Source organism: Panthera onca, chromosome F2, assembly GCF_046562875.1.
Source record: "Panthera onca isolate mPanOnc1 chromosome F2, mPanOnc1 haplotype 2, whole genome shotgun sequence".
NCBI lineage: Eukaryota > Metazoa > Chordata > Mammalia > Carnivora > Felidae > Panthera > Panthera onca.
The window spans coordinates 80,127,113-80,145,477 of record NC_138356.1 but is presented as its reverse complement, the minus strand read 5'-3'; the positions used below and the strand labels follow the sequence as shown (position 1 = coordinate 80,145,477).

The following is an 18,365-nucleotide window of genomic DNA, read 5'->3' as shown; positions in this document are numbered from 1 at the left end:
ACGCAGAGAGGTCCCCCAGGGTCCCTCAGCCTAAGCGGAACCTGTTTATCTTTCCTCTTTCATCGAATCCTGTTGTTCCTCCTCCTGGCACCTTCCATAATTTGCACGTGCATTTAAAAATCAGTTGGGGCGATGGTTTCACATATGCTTCCCACACTAGCCTGTGTGCCCTGTGGGAGCAGAGCCCCCGACTCCCACTGTGTCCCCCCGCTGGCACACGGCAGGTGTCCCAAAGCCTAGTGAGCGGCTACAGCTTCGTGTGTTGGTTGCCAGTTGTCGAATAGAATTTCTTGATCTTAATTTTTGAATGAGATGAACAACATAGGTTTCTTTTAAAAAGTACAACAAATGAGCACATCTTCAAGTGATTCGGTACTTTTTTAGCCTTTTGTTTGGGAGGGGACGCTTGCCATCGTTTTGTGAAAGAGGTTGAGACCGAAGGTAAAGAAGTGCGATCAAATAAAGTAAAAGTGATAAATGTTGGCTGGCTATATTTTTAATAAGAAATAAAAATCTCTTTAAACTTCATCTCCGCTGTTGCTCTGGACCACTTCAGACATTTCTCAGAGAATTAGATGGAAATGTTCTCAAACCCTGAACCTGCGGATGAAAGTAAATTGTATTCTCAGGACCTGAAATGTATTTCTATTTCTTGAAATGAGCATTTTCCCTAGCTGGTTACAGAAAGTGAGGGTAGGCACACAGAAGCATACGGTGTTGTATTGGCCAGCTCACAGGGCTGCGTATTATCATTTTCATCTTGTGTTACTGTGTATGAGGATTTGTGAATGTATGTGCTGTGTATGAAGATCAGCCTTTTCCTGAGTGAGGGATTCAGTCTTCCCCAGGAGCTTTTGCAAAAGAGACTGGCAGGGCAGATGGGTTTGCTTAAAGGCAATTGTTGACGTAACAAACTCTCAAATTGGGAGAACTTTCTGAATGCAAGATGTTGAAAATGTTGTCACTTGGTCATATGTTGCATATCTGTCTTAAGAATAAAGAGAGTCACCTTTTATTGCGGGAGCAGTTTGAATCGCATAGAAATTGTGGCTTGTACACTATTTAGTGTTAAGAAAATTTGTGCTCAGCCTTACTCATAATTGCCTGTGGCAGGAACTGTATCATTATGTATTTAAAAAAAAAATCAGCATAGGGATATTTGCCTGATGTTTAAGTGAGAAAACCTTCTTGATGTCCTAGTGTTGAGATTCGTTAAATTGGGTCATTTAGAATTCATGGCTTGGTTAGTCATGAAATTGATTTCAGCTTCTTAATCCTTTTTAAAATCTCTTATTTCGTTTTGGCATTCGGTCTTTGCTTCTTTGGACAGTGAGGAAGTATTGCAGGGACTTGTCTTTCTCTGCGTCCCCGTGGTATGAAGAGTGCTGCTGTTTTCCATTCCCAGTGGTTTTTGTAAGACAGACTCTAGGGTATGAGGTAGATTTTGTGGTGTGTGTGTCTGTGTGTGTTCATGCACCTCCAAGACTTCCAGTTTAGAAAATTATTATGAAGTAAGTTAAATATATACAAATTAAGGAGAATAGTACAATGAGCCCATCACCCAGAGTAAGTGATTATCAAGAGTGTGCCACTTGTGCTTTATTTTTACCTTTTTTTCCCGTGTATTTGTCGTTTGTGGACGTGTTTAGGGCAAATCCCAGAAATCATGTCATTTTACCCTACGTGCTTAAGTTGCATGCCTGAAAAAGAGGGCATTGCCTTTCATGAGGCTTTCAACTTGACCCACATGCTGTGAAACCCCACCGTGTATCAGGCATCCCACCAGGCGTTAAAGATACTTGGGTGAATAAGACACAGTCCTGGCTCCCAAGGAAATGGAGGGTCGGTGGAAGGAATAAATCACGAGGTTACAGGTGCGTCGCTGTACCTGCCAGAGAACGCCTGTGGGGCCGAGTCTGTGCACGATACGGCAGCAGGACATGAGAGGGAGGGCTGGCCAGCCGCGTGTGGCAGGGCGGTGGGCGAGGAGGTCAGTGGGGGCTGTGACTGGAGCCCTCAGTCTTCTCTCCCAAGCCGTAGGGCCCCGGACATGCAACACTGTGCAGTGACATGTGTGTTGGGATCCCATTACAAGGTCTCCTTCATGAGGGATCTCCAGGTAGAAAATATTTAGAAGCAGTAATTGTTGCCAGAGGGAGATGGAATAAATAACTCTAAACTTCTGAGGTCTTAAAGAGGTAATTTTCGATGGCTGTGCAACTGACTGCCTCACCCTAAATTTTACCCATGCTGATTTATTTCAGAGGAACAGCTGCAGAAGTCTGTTGGTAACCTTTTTTTAGCTGTCTGCCTTTATGAGCTTTTCTTATAGGCTAAAGTAAAAAACAAACAAACACATCTTCTAATGGCCTTGGTGGTTGCTAACGAAGGCGCATCAAGTACCAGTGTTTCTTTGAAAAAAGTTGTGTATCTAACTCAAATACGTGCCATTGGAAAGATAATCTTTTATTATAACCTTATTGTAATGATTTCCAAGTGCTTATTTTTATTTATTTGTTGGTTTAGGGGGAGAGAGAGAGAATATGCAGGGGAGGGGCAGAGAGAGAGAGGGAGAGAGAATCTCAAGCAGGATCCGCACTGTCAGTGCGCAATCCTGACCTGAGCCGAAATCAAGAGTCAGACATTCAACCGACTGAGCCACCCGGGAGCCCTTCAAAGTGCTTACGTTTACATTGTGTCTTCACAGAAGAGAAAAAGTGTACCATAAACCATTTTTTTAACTGTATGAAAACACCCATCCCTTATGAGTTCTTTCTGGGGTGCGTAAACACGGCACATTTCTCTTGTCCTTTGGTTTGATAGTCGAGGCACTTGTCTTTAAATCACCGGGTTTGACACATGCCATCGCACGTGTTTCCACGGAGGCTCGCGTCTCCGGCTCCGTGGCCGGCGCCCTCCTGGAGCCCTTTGAGCACCTTCTGTGACTTCCACCCCACAGGTACACACCGAGGCTGGGCTGCTGTCCAGATGCGTTTGCTTCACGAATTGGTCTACGCCTCCCGAAGGATGGGGAATCCTGCTCTTTCCGTCAGGCACTTGTCCTTCCTGCTGCAGACCATGCTGGATTTTTTGTCCGATCAGGGTGAGTGAGTTCAGACTACCACCCTTTTCAGCACTCTTGGCTCTGGCCCCCGTAAACACTGGGCTTAGGTCTAGGTGGGTGGCGCTTCCCCATCCTCCGTGCCCTCTGCTCCCCGTGCTGCCCTCACTGTCCTCCACGGGTGCCTGATGCCGCTGCCCAGCATTCCCTCCCCTCCCGGACCGTCTCTCACCCCACTCTGCTGCTTCTATGTCTCTGGCTGGTGCCGGGATGCGGGATGGCCCCCCCTCCCCCCCCCCCGCACAGGCCCCACTTCCTTTTGCCTACATTGTATCAGACAGAAATGTCCAAGTAGAGCATGTATATAGAGAAGTGCATGGTTCATCAGAACGTAGCTCAGTGCATTTGCCCCCGTGACTGTTACCGTTTCTGTAACTGGCAGCTGGAGGGGAAACGTGACCAGAACCACAAGGACCCCTGTCTGCCCGTCAAGGGCGGCTTCTGTCTTGCTCTTACAACCAAGGGTGCCGTTTGCCTGTGTTTGTACCTGTGGCATCACGTGGTATTTCTGCCCAGGCGTCAGGTGACTCTCTTCTGGGCCCTTCTGTCGGTCGTCCGCTCCTACGGTTACTGGGTGGCATCTGTGTTTTGGGTTTCGGTCATAATCTGTTTATTTCCAGCCCAGATTCCACCCTGGGTCCAGACACTTGGCCACTTGCAGGGCACGGCCCTTTGCCTGTGCCACAGCCACTTGGAAGGGAGCACGCCAGCACTGGAGCTCCGTGGCGTCCCCGGCCCACCGCCCCTTCTGCCGGGGCCGCTCAGCCAGCCCGTGTGTGTTGCTGGTTGGGCCCCGTGCCCTCTCTGCCCTGGAGATGAACGAGTGGGGAGTTTATTCAGAAGTGCTCCTGAGGATCGATAACCGAAGGAGGCGAGGTGGGGCAGAGGGAGCTGAGCCTCTGTGGGGTGTCAGCAGAGGCCCCGCCGGCCCACGGAGGGCTCTGTGCTGCGACGGCCCGGCAGTGCTGGCCTGCACTGTCGCGAAAGCCAGGCCCGGTGCCCGGTCCTGCCGTGCCTGCCGAGGCAGTTTCTGGAGACGACTCCCACAGCTGGGTAAGGCCTCGGCTGACCCCGTGGGACTCTGAAGCTGGGATGGCCCTTCAGAGAGACAGCTTGCTGGGTGGTGAGGGGCCAGGCCCGACTGCTCCCACAGCCGGGGCCCTAGATGCACGCTGCTCCCAGGAGGGGGCATGCTCGTGGGCGGGGCGGCTCTCTCCAGCAGAGAACAGTCCGGAGAGGGCAGCACTCCCGTCCCTGGTGGTGCACCGCTGTCTGCCGCAGAGCCGCCCCTCCTTCCAGGTGTTCCTGCGGGGATCTGCCACGGCTCGGCCACCGCACTCCTTCACCGCGCATCCTCTGTCTTCAGGGCTTTAACGTTAGTGGGTATTCCTCCCCCTCTGCCTGCTGATTTCCCCCGACTGCTCTCCTTTCCTGCGGGCGTAACAGTCTCCTCTGCTCCAGGATGGAAGGGGGGTGTGAGGCTTAAATGCATTAGTTCCAATAAAGCATTTATCCTGGAGCTTATACTACAACTGGTAATGGTTAGCTTCAGAACAAGTACTCAAGTTGGCGTGCGATTGCCTTTACAAAACCAAGAAGACAGTCGGTCTGACTCACGCGCTCTTCTAAAATGGGAGAGGAAAGGGGTTCTTTCGTAGCTGTGACAGCACAAGTGCAGTGCTGTGTTTTAAACAGAAACAGTTGAGGACCTTGGCTCAAGGTGAAGCTCAAGCGCGCGTCACAGGCTTGGGTGAGATTCCTCTTGTGGGGCCTCCTCCTCCACGTCCCGTGTGTCCTCGAACTTCAGGCTGGCCGCGCGGACTTCACGTTGTACCTGCCACATGTGCCCATCGTGTGCCGTTTTCTGTGCCCGGTGGCACCTGCTGGAACTTGGGACTGTCACGTTCCTCAGGTGACTTCCACAGCGGTCTCGGAGCGAGGAGCTCCCGTAACATCTCGCTGCTAATGCCCTTGACGCGCTTGCCACGTCCCGTGGTTATTTGTATCTCTCTGGGCTTCGCTGCCCAGACAGGGTCCCCCACGGATGGCGGGACAGCTCGTCCTCTGTGCCCACTTGGTTTCCGCTGCCTTTGGTGTGGCATTTGAATTGTGTTTGTCTTCCTGCCGCCTGCAGAACTCGGCCATTGAGGACTCGCATGGCAGCTGGCTTCGTGAACGGTCCGCACCTTGGTTTCTCTGAAGCAAGGGTTGCAGACGAAGGCAGAGTTCCCAGAACAGGCCGTCTCTAGTGTCCAGTGGTGACGCGGGCATGGGTCTGTCCCTTGTCTGCTGTATTGAACGTTTGCTTTGCGATGGGCGACTGGCTCTCCTCACCGCCCCCCTCTCCCCGAGGGTGCTTGAACCGCCCCCTGCCCCAGCAACCGTGACGACATAGTGTCCAGTCTGAGTGGAACCTGCCCGCTGGGCCTGAGAGTTCTGATCCGTGGCACGTGTCCCTCCCCACTCTCGTCACGGCCCTGCTCTCTCTCGGTACCGCTTTCCCACATGCCTCACCTTTAATTGTGTGCCATGTTGCACGACCGTGAGTCGCGAGGACGGGGCCCCACGTCCTTGTCGGGAGCTGCTCACACCTTCGTCTGCTTCTTCTTGCAGTTTTTTCTCTTACATATGCACCCCCTGTCCTGCAGCAGGGCCTTTGTGCTCCCGCCCCCCCCTCCGTTCCCTGTCACCAAGTGACTCCTCCAGGTATGGACTCCCTCTTGGCAGCTGTCGGCAGGTGCCGGCACGACAGACCCTCCCACTCCGTTCTCTTCCTCTGTGCGCTGCTCACGGCTGCGGTGAAAGATCCGCACATCGCTAGCTGGTCAACGTCTGTCGTCCTTCCTGGAGCTCCGGGGAGAAGGAGCTTGCTGGTTATTGGAGGTCATGTCCGTTGGTGACCTAAAGACCTTGAGTTTGAAAGCAGAGGAACTTGGGGCGTCTGACTGTTGAGCAAAGAGTCGTCTCCTTAAAGGCCTGTGTGTAATGGTATTTGGGTAACTGGAGTCTTTGGAGAAAAGGACAAAAGTCAGGAGGTCTCAAGAGTTCTTTCCTCTGATGGCTGTAACCTCGGATCGATAGTGACGTTCTCCCTGGGCCTCCATTTTCTCATTTGTACAGCTAGGGTGGCACAGTTGTGAGATAGTTTGTTATTCTTTTAATGACCAATATTTTAGTTTATTGGATGACCTTTCCTCTGGAGAGCTCATGGTATCATTTATACAGTTGATAGTTAACATTTCTACATATTGCTGCATTGAAATGAAGTGTGGACTAGGAAACAGCCAAGAAAGAAAGAAACGATCCTGGGCTTGAGGGGGGTGCTTTCTAGTCTTCTTATCCTACGTCAGACTGCTTGGGCGTTTGCAAGGTGAAGGCGCCACGATCTGGGGCTTTCTTGCCCTTCCCTCTCCCACATGCACCCCAACTGTGTGCAGATCTGAGTGAACTCGTAAGATACGAGGACGGTTGTTAACACAAAAGGCTTCAGTTCCCAGCACTCTTGCCAGTTTTTGCAAGATGAAAGTACTAACTTGAGGATGTATGGACATTTCTTGGGAAGCGTGACCGCGTTAACCTTTTACGATCACTGACGTGGGGTCGCTTCTCCTGACTGGGCGTGCCAGCTCCCGTGGCATCGTGGCAGTGCATTGGTGAGCCCCGTGGGCTGCAGGTGCAAACCTGGTCCTGTGTGCTGCCCAGGGGCCCCTTGAAAGGGAGCGGGATCCCTGACTTCACGAAGGCTCAGCGTGGCGGGCGCCCCTTCCTGCTCTTACTTGCCTGTGCCCTGGCCGTCTGCATCTCTGCCTGCGTTCTGGGCCACGCCTGTTTCTGCCGCCTTCTGACTGTGACACCCCCTTCACGGAGCCTACCCTGCTCACGTGGTCCTGGCTCCCAGCGCTGCCGGTCTGTCCCCTCCACCCCTCCCGCCCCCACAGCCTGTGAGCTCCTCAAGGACAGGGAGTGTCCCCAATACCTGGCCCAGAACTTGGCTCCTGGTAGGCCCTGCGATGCTGCGGGGCGAGTGGGGGCTTCTGTCCCGTTCAGTGTGCCCCTGCCGTGCTGCCCAGCTCCTGTGTCTTCTAGCTGGCCACTTTAAGAATCCTGTAGCCTTTGACCTTCTGCAGCAGGGTTCAGGAAGCCACTGCCCGGGGGGCCAGCCCCAGCCCGCCACCTGATTTTGATTCTTGTGTTGGTGGTTCTAGGATGGCTTTGTAGTTGCTGACCCCACATTCCTGTGGAAAGTAAAAGGCTTGCTGCTTTCACATCAAGTTACTTAAAGGCAAGGGGAAAAATTAGGTAGAGATTGAATCCGACAGATTGAAATGAAAAGTCCCAGATGAGAGGATAAAGATTAGCCACACAGTACGTGTGGCCCATGAGTGTGGAGCAGAGAGACGCCCCGCTTTAAGTAATTCCTGTTGGTGGCTCGTGAACAGACGGAGGGTGGGGGTGGCGGTGCTGCTGGGACTGTGGGACAGCCAGCGAGTGAACCTGTGTTAGGGAGCTTCCTCCATCAGACTTGGTGCACCGTGTTGTGGCGGCAGACAGGGTGATGTTCTTGCTGTAGGTTCAGATGCTTCGTTAGTGAAATTTAAACTTCGCATAGTTGCTTGGGCTTGTCCCTGCTGGGGACTAATGGGTTTTTGGGTGTTACTGGGTTCAGTATTTTGCTGGAGGCGACTGGGTCGAAAACCTGTCAAAGCTGCAATTTCTTATCTACTTGGCAGGATTCCTGTAGATTAGAGAACAGGTACCTGGATTGAGTGCAGTGTGTCTGATGCAAAAAAGTGCCTAAAAAGTGTCCTAGGACATTTCTGTTGTTTCCCGCCCAGGGGACCAGGACTCCAGCTCCTTGGTCAGAGGTCAGTGGTTCTTTTGCCCGAGGTGCCTTAAGAGGACCCGAGAGAAATGGAATCTCAGGTGCCTGGGTGGCTCAGTGGGTTGAGCGTCCGACTTCGGCTCAGGTCATGATCTCATGGCGAGTGAGTTCGAGCCCCGTGTCGGGCTCCGTGCTGACAGCTCAGAGCCTGGAGCCTGTTTCAGATCCTTTGTCTCCCTCTCTCTCTGCCCCTCCTCCACTCACGCTCTGTCTCCCTCTGTCTCAAAAATAAATAAACATTAAAAAAAAATTAAAAAAAAAAAAGAAATGGAATCTCTCATCAGGAGAACGGCAGAGTGAGTGCAGAGGGCTGGTCGGCGTGCAGATGTTCTGAGTTGTGTCATAGGTGATGCACAGAAGCACCATCCCTCCCATCTGATGGGAGCGGGGAGGGGGTGGGGGGCAGGTGGGAAAGCGGGGGAGGGCCAGGGGAGGGCCGGGCCACCGAGGAAAGGCGGTCAGTGGGTCTGGCACTCGAGCGCGTGCCGTCTCCTTCCTGGCCGACGTCCCGCACCCCACACTGAAGTTGTTGGGAATGTGCCCGTTGCTGCCCTGCCACTGAAGGTGTGGAGTGAGATCAGGCAGTCAAGTCGTGGTCCTGCTGGAGGAGCGCAAGAATCCCAGTCGCTGTGGTCTAGAACGTGAACCCGATTGGCGGTTAGCACCCGAGGTCGCTGGCCTCTACCCCTGAGGTGGTGTGTGGGGCGCCTCAGGGCCCGGAGCTCAGAGCTAGCCTCAGTTTCCCTGTCCTAGAACGGGATTATAAGGTGCATCTTGTGAGGGTAGTGTGAGAGTGAGTGAGGTCATGGCTTGGACGTTAGAGCAGTGCGGGCCTCTGGAGTGGCCACTGTGTCGCCCGTCCCCCCCACAACAGTTGTCATGCTTTTCCTGTGGGAACCCGAGTATCTTACTAGACTGTATGTTTTATTTTTTTTATTTTTATTTTTTTTTTTAATTTTTTTTTCAACGTTTTTTATTTATTTTTGGGACAGAGAGAGACAGAGCATGAACGGGGGAGGGGCAGAGAGAGAGGGAGACACAGAATCGGAAGCAGGCTCCAGGCTCCGAGCCATCAGCCCAGAGCCTGACGCGGGGCTCGAACTCACAGACCGCGAGATCGTGACCTGGCTGAAGTCGGACGCTTAACCGACTGCGCCACCCAGGCGCCCCTAGACTGTATGTTTTAAAAGAAAATGTGTTGGGAAGGCACTCGCCTGCATACGGTTCACCCACTGAAGGTGCCCTGGTACATCCCCAGGGTCATCTGGCCGACAGACACTGTCATCCTCCCTGAAGGAGGCCTTACACCTGTCAGTCTCTGTGCCCTCTCAGCCCCCGCCTGAGCCCTCGGGAGGCATGCCGAGGTGCCCCAGAAATAGTTTTTTTAATGTTTATTTTTGAGAGAGAGAGAGAGAGAGAGAGAGAGAGCGAGAGCGTGTACAAGCAGGGGGTGGGCAGAGAGAGAGGGACACAGAATCCGAAGCAGTGGGGCTCAAACCCACGAGCTGTGAGATCATGACCTGAGCCAAAGTCGGATGCTTAACTGACTGAGCCACCCAGGTGCCTCAAGCTGGGTACCTTTGAAGAGGTTACCGAAGCCTGGTTTCCTGGTCTGTTTTATTTTATGGGAATGAAAATCCGTGCCCTACTCAACCGTGAGTCATCGTGAAGCACAGGTGGGGTGGGAGATGTGAAGCACAGGTGGGCTTTGCAGGTGTCGAGAGCTGCTGCTCATTACTGTGGTAACCGCTCCTTCTTCGTCCCCTCTTTTCCCTCCCTGTCCCCCCACATTCCCTTGTGTCATCCGTCAGTCCCGTGTATCGCGTTCTGAGTTGCCACAGACTTGGATTGAATGCCGTTGTCTTTATGACTTCCGTGACCTTGAACAAATAATTTAACTTCCTTCAGCCCTAGTCTCCTTGCCCGTCCACTGGGGACGAGAGTGTCTCACAGGCTGTGAGTCTTACGTTCGGCGAAGTGCCTAGGGTGGTGCCTGACCTCGTCGTGTGCGTTCGGTGGTAAGAACGTTTTAGGTGATTATCTCTAGAGAACCGGCTTGAGGAAGAGCGTCGGCTAAGGGGAGAGAGGAGTCCGTGTAAACAGGTGGGTACAGGAGCATCATGGGGCAGTTGACAGTTCTTTTCAGAGGTGGAAGAGTGTTAGGGGTGATGTTCCATGAAGAAGGTGACTTTGACCTTGAAGAACCAATTGGTGTTTGCCAGACCAGACTGAGCAGAAGAAATAGTGTCACTTAGAAGATTTTTCTCTAATGCTGGTGGAATTAAGAGTATTTGTTGTGTTTAGGGCAAGCTGGCCACGGTAGCTTGGTGGCAGTCTGTTGTCTGGGATTTGGGGAAGCAGAGCGGATGACCAGTGGTTGTACCGTACGACCCAGCCGTGGCGGTCCTGGGTGTCCCCTCAAGACCGAGAAAGCACGTGTGCACACAGACACTTGGCCACCGGTGGTCACAGCCGCATTGGGTGTAATGGCCCTGAGACGGGACCAGCACAAGTGGCCATGGACAGATGAATGGATGAAGAAGACGCGGGGCATCCTACCTGGATGACTCTCTCTTCCTCATCCCTTCCTGCTTTCCTTTTCCCTGCCGTCCTTCCTTCCTCGTGGCTAACTTGTGCTCATCCTTCACGTTTCAGTGTAGACACCACGTTTATACTTTCCTATGAAGCCTTTCCTGGGCCCTCAAGGCCATTTTGGGTTCCTCTGCGGTGTCCCCACTGGCGGATGTAACTTGCCTACAGGAGCACTTTGGACCCACTCTGTGCCTATTGCTTGTCTAATGGACAGACTGCCCGCTGGGGCTGCAGGGTCTCTTAACCGGCCGTTTCTCGCCCCTGGCACCTCGTGGCGTGCATTGGCGTGCACGTGTTCTTGAGTGCACGAATAACACACGTTTTCCTCTTTTCAAAAATAACTTTATTGAGATTGAAATCACGGACCACACAATCACACTTTCGTATGCTCACAGATATGTGCACCTCCATCACAGTCATTTGTAAACATTTTTATCACCTCAGAGAGAACCCTGTCCCCTGTAGCCGGCTAGGGGCACGTGTTGGCACTCATGTCGTGTTGAATGCATTCATCGTAAGTACTTTGGTTTGCTTGCTTTCTTTTCCTGGCCCACTCTTGCTGTTCCTGGCAATGCCGTGGTGAACATCTTCAGGTCTTTGGCTTTTTTAGCAGGAGGGAGATTTTATCCAGAGAGGGCTCACTGGATCAGTCATTTTGGACGTTTTTATTGCTGTGGAAGCATATTGCCAAATTGCCTCTGGAAGCTTGGTTCTGATTATGCTGCTGGCAGTGTGCTGCCGATTCAGTACGTACAGGGTGCTGCCTTGGTGTTTTAATTTGTATTTTCTTGGTAACTTGCAAGGCTGAGTATTTTTCCTGTGTGTCTGTATGCTAATTGTATGGCTTTCACATGAAATCCTTCCAGTGTTCTCATCACCTTCCTGTGTCTTGCCTCATTCGAGTCTCATTGGTGGGGTTGGGAGGCAGGTAGGGTCCCAGCTCCCGGCCTGTCGAGGTTGCTGACGTTGTGAGATGCCGAGTAGTTCACCCAGAGACTCCCAGTTATTCAGGGTAGGCAGACTCTAGAAGGGGGCTTTTAGCCCTCGTCAGAGGACATATGCACAGCTAACTATAAAATCTGTCCCGTGCCATAATAGACCTGGATGGTGCCCAGCAGCATAAAGGGGTTGGGACGCCTCCCACAAGCGTTTCACTGGACTAAAGCTGAAAGTGTCAGGAAAGTGTCTTAAACATTTTTATGGTGGTCTCCCCAGCAGACCTTGACATTGGAAACAGAGATGCCACCTGTGTCCCTGAGCAGATCTGTCTCCCCTCCCTTCTTGCTCTCCTGGCCCCTTCCACTGTGGCCGCCAGGACTTAGGCTCTGTTGTGGCAGATGCCCTGTTTCGGCTCAGCCTTCTTTCCTTCCTGAATGGTCCGTTAGCCGTCTCCTATTAAGCTGGTGGCTCTTGAGCGTGGGGGTTTGGAAAGGTGTGGGCGTGTCCTGGATGTGACTGTGGTCACGTGTGTCATCTGCACTCAGTCGCCGGGAACAAGCAGCCCCGGGCAGGGGTGAAGCCAGCCGTGCATTCAGGGCGCCAGCAGCACCCTGGGAAACTGCTCTCCCCTGAGGGCCCTGCTTCTCCTATAGCTCGAGTCCTCGCGGCCTAGAGCTGGGGTGTAGCCCTTTCCTGTTGCTGCTTCTGGACCCATCACCCCTGCCTTGGCTTTCGTTGGGGTCATTTTCTTTCTTTTTTTTTGAAAAAAAAATTTTTTTTTTAATTCTTGAGACAGGGAGAGACAGAGAATGAGCATGGGAAGGGCAGATAGAGAGGGAGACACAGAATCTGAAGCAGGCTCCAGGCTCTGAGCTGTCAGCACAGAGCCCGACGCGGGGCTCGAACTCCCGGACCATGAGGTCGTGACCTGAGCGGAAGTCGGAGGCTCAACCGACTGAGCCCCCCGGGCGCCCCAGTTGGGGTCATCTTCAAACAGCCCGATCGTCCTCCTCACTTTTTGATACCTTCACCTGCTGGCTTGCCCTCCCCCGCAGCAGCTCCACTGTCTCTGTTCTCCGTGACCTGAGTGTCCCTGGGCAGGGTCCGTTCAGCACTCTCTTGCTCTTGTCCATGGGTGCTTTCTCCTGGTGGATGTCAGCAGGATTCTGTCCGTGTGCGCAGCTCTCTCCTGTCCCTGGTGCCAAGCTCTGCACCCCGGATGGCCTGCCCCTCCATATCCCGCTCAGCCAGACGCTGAGGCCAGAAACCGGGAAGGCAGTCCTGACTCTTTCTCTTCCCTGTCAGACCCTCCTCTGAGTCCTATCAGCAGGTCCTCAGGGTCTCACCTCCTCAGTAGGCCCCTGATGTGGCCGCTTGTCCCCACCTGTGTCCTTATAGGCACAGGGGAAACCACTGCGAGGTCTCAGCTGCCCCTTCGGCTGCCTGGGGTCTCCCTGGCCTGGAGCCCTGCACCTGCTGTCACGTTCGTTGCTTTTCTGCTTCAGACTGTCCATGGGCTCCCGTCACGTTGAAGAGTCGACTGGCCCCACATCATTCCCTCCTTAGCCCCCCAGACCGGCCTCCCTCCATCCGCTGCTCAGCTTCAGGCCTTGTTGCTTTTGTCTCTGTCCTCCCAGGAAGCTTGTTTCCACCCTGTCTCTGGACCGTGTACTTGGGTCTTTCCGCTTGAATCGTCTCCCCAGGATGTTCGTGCGACTGCCTTCTCTGCGTTCCTCGGCTCCGAGTTCATGTGCCCTGTTCGCCGTCTGCCTCGTGGCACCCTTATCTCCTTGCCCCTTCGTGGCTAGTCGCCCTCCTGGCCGGAACACGAGCGTGCTGGGGGAAGGCTCCGTGTCCTGGGCACGCTGCCACCTAGGACCGTGTGGGGCAGGTGCCGCTCAGTGTTTGTTCACTCACCGTCCAACGAGGGAAGTTGTCCAGTTTCCCTCCACCTCCTCTTCCCCTTTTATGAAGTGGGCACCCAAGCCCGCTTCTTGTGGAACCGTGAGGATTAAGACCCATCATCCCTCCTCCGTCTGCCTTGCGGCCGGAGGCTCCCGAGGCCGAGTCCCTCCTCTCCTGTGCATCACTCAGCTGTGTGTGGATTCAGGTATTTGGTGCAGATAACACTTAGCCCTCGGGGGAAGTACTCACATGTCAAAAGAAAATGTTGCTGAGCCAACCGTTAGCTCAGAATGTGCAGGACCAGTTCCAGGGCCCCAGTCTGGAGCCAGGACCCAGGACTCAGGAGTCTGTGTTTCACCGGGACCCCTGGGAGGCCAGAAGAGCCGGTGTGCTCCAGGGGCTGAGAAATGGCCTTTGAGAAGCAGTGGGGTATTTTTCACGGAGTCCTCGTCACTAATTCCTGAAAACCAGCATCTTTCTCTTGCCTTCCTTAGTCATCATTTCTTTGGTTAGGAAGTGAAATACACAGGCTCGCTGTCCTCAGAGGGGGCCTCTGGTGTCCCTGCTCCGTGGGAGCCAGTTTTCCCAGATCACACTTGTGGCTTGACATCCGGTGAGATTTCTTGTAGGAAAAGTCATGCAAAACTACACAATGGCATTACATTTATAGATTTGGCAAAATGCTTTCATTGAGAGGAGAGCCTGAGGTCGACGTGAAGCGGAGTTGTCGAGGCCGAGTGTCTGTCGGCAAAACCTTCCTCTGTGAGGGAGTCGGGAGGGCAGGCTCAGGACTGCGCGGTGTCAGGCGGGACGAGGCGCGTACGGACAAGCCCACCTCTGTGTCCCCACCCCCATGCTTTCTCGCCTGCTGCAATTGTAGACTTTTTGTGAATTATACTTTTTTGGTGACCTTTTGTACTTGAGGGTATGTTAATATGTCTCATTGACATTTTTTGAATTTAAGTAAATTGAGAGATGGTATCGAAATCAGGGGCGCCTGGGGGGCTCAGTCCGTTGAGCGTCCTACTTCGACTCAGGTCATGATCTCGCGGTCCGTGAGTTCCAGCCCCGCGTCAGGCTCTGTGCTGACAGCTCGGAGCCTGGAGCCTGCTTCCAATTCTGTCTCTCCCTCTCTCACTGCCCCTCCCCTGCTCACTCTCTGCCTCTCTCTCTTTCTCTCTCAAAAATAAACATTAAAAAAAAAGAAAATAAGAATACATCATTTTACTAGATTTTGATATCAGAGATTATGGAAAAAATAACATTGAGAGTCTCCTATAATGGGGACTAACGGATGAAAACCCAGGGTTTGGGTTTTAAACTCCACATGTTGTAACTATTCCCATTAGGAAACATACAGTCTTCAGATTTAAGTTTTACCTCCCAGCTTTGTGTAGCAAGGCATCAGGAACTGTGATACGTACTCTGCCCAGAAATGAAGGCCACAATTTTTAAATTGTCAAGGTAATGTGTATTATTTGGCTTCACGTTTTCCATTCCTGTCGTGCTTTTTACCCCTCGTAGGTTTTTTTCCAGATGGCACCTGTGGTTTCTTCGGAGGTTTTGATTGAGGTGGCTTCCATTTTTCACCTGGGTGGGGAGAAGGGAGGATAAATGTATGAACCCTTATGTGGGAGCTCCTCCACAAAGGGTATGATTTGTTTCCCCTGAGGTTTATACAGTCCCTTTTGTTTGTTCGGAAACAGACAGAAGGGGCTGAACCCAAACGGGGCAGAAGTGAAGGGAAGCTTTTGACTTCTTGTAGTTGTGTTTGAAGAGATAAATACTGTGTAGCACAACATAATAAGTACCTGCTAGCTAAACGCGTTCTCGGTGGAGAAACCACACATGTAACATAATGAGCAGAAAAACTCTCAGTGTGTCAAAATCCCAAATATATTAGCGGACTTAGTAGTTATGGGAAAATACTAATTTGCCAAGTTTTACGTGAACCAGAATAGAACACCCTGGGGTGGTATCACGAGGGGCCCTTTGCGCGTAGCCTCGACAGGACTCCGTGGGCCACATGGGGCGCGCTGTCGGCCGTGGGGTGCGGTCTTGCTGTCCTGTTACTTGCCCACCATCTTACAAAGTGTCTGCGTGCCATTGCCCAGGCCAGATGTGGCCGTTTCTGGTCTAGAATACGGCGGTACCTCCCAGGGGATGTCCTTGTCTCCCGGGACCCCTTTCTCGCCTACCGGCCCCCCAGACTCTCAGGTGGTCTTCCCATGGCACGTTTTTATGCAAAGCAGTCCTCTGCTCAGCACGCGCGCAAGGCTTCCCGTTGCTACAGAAATAGAGTTCAAGTCCCTAGTGTGTTTGGCGGTGTGCTTTTCAGTGTGGCCCAGCCCGTGGCTGCTGCGTGGACGAGGCCTAGCTGCTGTCCCCGGAACAGAGCCTCCTTGCTCACGTGTGAGCTTCCTCTTCGGGGTTTCTACTGCCCGGAATGCAGCACCGACCTCCCCCACCCCTGACGGCTCTCCGTGACACCTTCAGGCAGCAGGAAAAGTCTTTCTCCTCCGTGTCCCCCACACTTCTGCAACCGTGCTTGTCACTTGCACGCTAACGGCAGGACTTCCTGTCTGTGGACTGTGTGCACTGAGGCCGGCAGGTGGGGTTGAGGCCTCTTTTTCCTCAAACCCCAGCCCAGCACGAAATCTGGCTCAGGGGGGCTCCATAGGTGCTTGTTAAGAATTGCCCCGTTTTCCCTGACACCGCTCATGGGTAGGTCTCGGGAGGATCATGCTTTCCTTCTGTGCTGCTGAGAGGGTTAGAGACAGTGTCTGTGAAGAGCCTAAAAGGTAGTATGTGCTCAATAAACTGTCATTGTCACCGATGGTTTGCTTCTGACTTGCCGAGGTGTTTCCACACACGTTGCACACGCAGTTCCTGGAGTGAGGGATCGAGGCAGGACGTCGTGGGCATCAGGGAGGACGGCTCACCTGCTGTCATTGCAACAGTGGCCTTCAGACTTTCTTGGCCGTGACCCAGCTTAGGAAGTACATTGTGTACTCAAACCCGTATGTTTCATGAAGCAACATCGATTATGTGTGATGTCCCGTCTCAGCCAGCTCAGCTGCTGGAACGAGATACCAGATGGGGTGGTTTAAACAACAGAGGCCGATTTTCTCACAGTTTTGGAGGCTGGAAGTCCAAGATGGAGGTGCTGGCAGGTTTATTCTGAGGCCTTTCTCGTCAGCTTGCGGACCGCATCCTCTCCCTTTGCCCTCACAGGGTCACCCTCTGTACGAGTCTGCTCTAATCTCCTCCCATTAGGACTGTAGTCAGATTGGACTGGGGTCCCCCTGTGACCTTGCTTTGCCATAATGACCTCTGTAAAGGCCCTGTCTCCAAATTCAGTCATATTCGCTGTGTCCTACTGGGCATGAGCACTTCAGTGTATGATTTTGCAGGGGACACACTTCTGCCTGGAATGTGAACTCTGGTCTATCCTGTCCCCTCCCCTGGGATGCTAGTCACTGCCCTCTAAGCTGATTTTTATGAACCATAGAGAAGTCAAAATTTGCCTTAAGTTACAGCACTTTCCTTTTAGAGCTGGTGGTGGAATTGAAATGGAGGGGACTCGTTTGAAATGGGTCTCCTGCACACTCCCAGTGTCTCTTACGACCAGTGGTCCATACGTGTCCGTGTCTCCTCCCTGTGTAGCATGTGCACAGAATAAAGTTGATTGGCTCATGCAGCCGTTGTATCTCCCTGGTGTCCTGGGACATTGACTTAAGAGAGAGGAAAGAGGCATTTGTGCACGCTTCTCTGTGCATCTTTTTTTTTGTTGTTTTGTTTTTTTGTTTTTTTTTTTAAGAGATTGAGTTGAATTCAAATTGATATTGACAAGGCATCTTCTAAGTGGCAGGGATCTATTTTGGGGCCAGAAATGGCATGTCCCTTAGTAAAAGGCAGAGGCCTTCTCCAGGCTGTTCAGGTTTTATCTCTTCTCTGGGTGATTATCTGGACAGGTGACTCCCCCTTTGCAGGGGAGGAGAGCCTGTATGCAGTCCAGACAACACCCAAACCGCAGCGCAGAGTGCCAGCCCGTTTTCTCTGCGTGAACAGCACCGGGGGTCTGTGTCATGTGGTAGGTCGAACGGTCTGCAGAGGCAGGGGGTTTGGACGGTGCTGGAAGAAGAGAGCGTCACAAGGCTGCTGACTGAGCCTGGCCGACTGCCCGCACCCGCCTGTCACGGCACATCGTTCCGTCGTCGCGAAGGCGAGTTCCCGCTCAGTGTCCGCAGGTGCTCCCGACCTTCCAGCCGTGTTTTATGTACTTCCGGGGATGATGTCAGTGAACCTGGGAAGATGCGAAGGTCCAGGGGCTTATTTGTGTCGGACGTCAAGGCTCTGCTCTCTGTGCGGCTCACGGCAGTGGGGTAAGAGAGCGTCCCAGAGTGGCGCCCAAGGCAGTGTTGGTGCAGCTGGCCGTGGATTTAGGTACAGGGACAGAAAGAGCCGGCGGTGCTGGAGCGGGAAACAGGAGGGCACCGCCTGCGGGCGGCTTTTGGGCTCCCGGAGGCTGCGATGTCGCGGTGAGCCTGCAGGGGCAGGGTCCTGTGGCCGGGCCACGCGTGGTACGGGAGGGAGCGTCCCGAGCGGGGTGGTTTCTCGGCCCCTCGCAGAGCCCGCTGCCTCCTCAGCAGCGGACGGACGCCCCGCGCCCCGTACCCAGCCCAGCGCCTGGCTCACCGCGGGGACGCGGGCCACGATCCCGTTGGTTCCGTGCCTCAGGCCCCCTGTGGCTTTAGCGAGTCGAGTTCACAGCGTCACCAGCAGTATCCCGGGCGTGGACGCTGCCTGGGACCCGGTGCTCTTGGCCTCGCACGGGGCGCCCGAGCAGCCCACCTGCGGGCGCTGGCGAGGCGGGCGCTGGCAGGGCCGTGTGGCTGAGCCGGGGGCCCTGCGGTGCGCGCGTGG

At 53.4% G+C, this 18,365-nt stretch overlaps 1 protein-coding gene across 6 annotated transcripts in view; it reads left to right on the top strand.

The window, feature by feature from the left end:
* The window catches only part of TRAPPC9 (trafficking protein particle complex subunit 9), a 570,835-nt gene that overhangs the window by 78,974 nt on the left and 473,496 nt on the right, over nucleotides 1–18,365 (top strand). For 5 of the 6 annotated variants that reach the window (XM_060611403.3, XM_060611407.3, XM_060611404.3 and 2 more), the window contains one exon: nucleotides 2,960–3,103. The exons of the other annotated variant lie outside the window; for it this stretch is intronic. In XM_060611403.3, coding sequence (XP_060467386.1) covers nucleotides 2,960–3,103 — 144 coding nt within the window. The remainder of the gene's footprint in view (nucleotides 1–2,959; nucleotides 3,104–18,365) is intronic. 6 annotated transcript variants of the gene reach the window in all.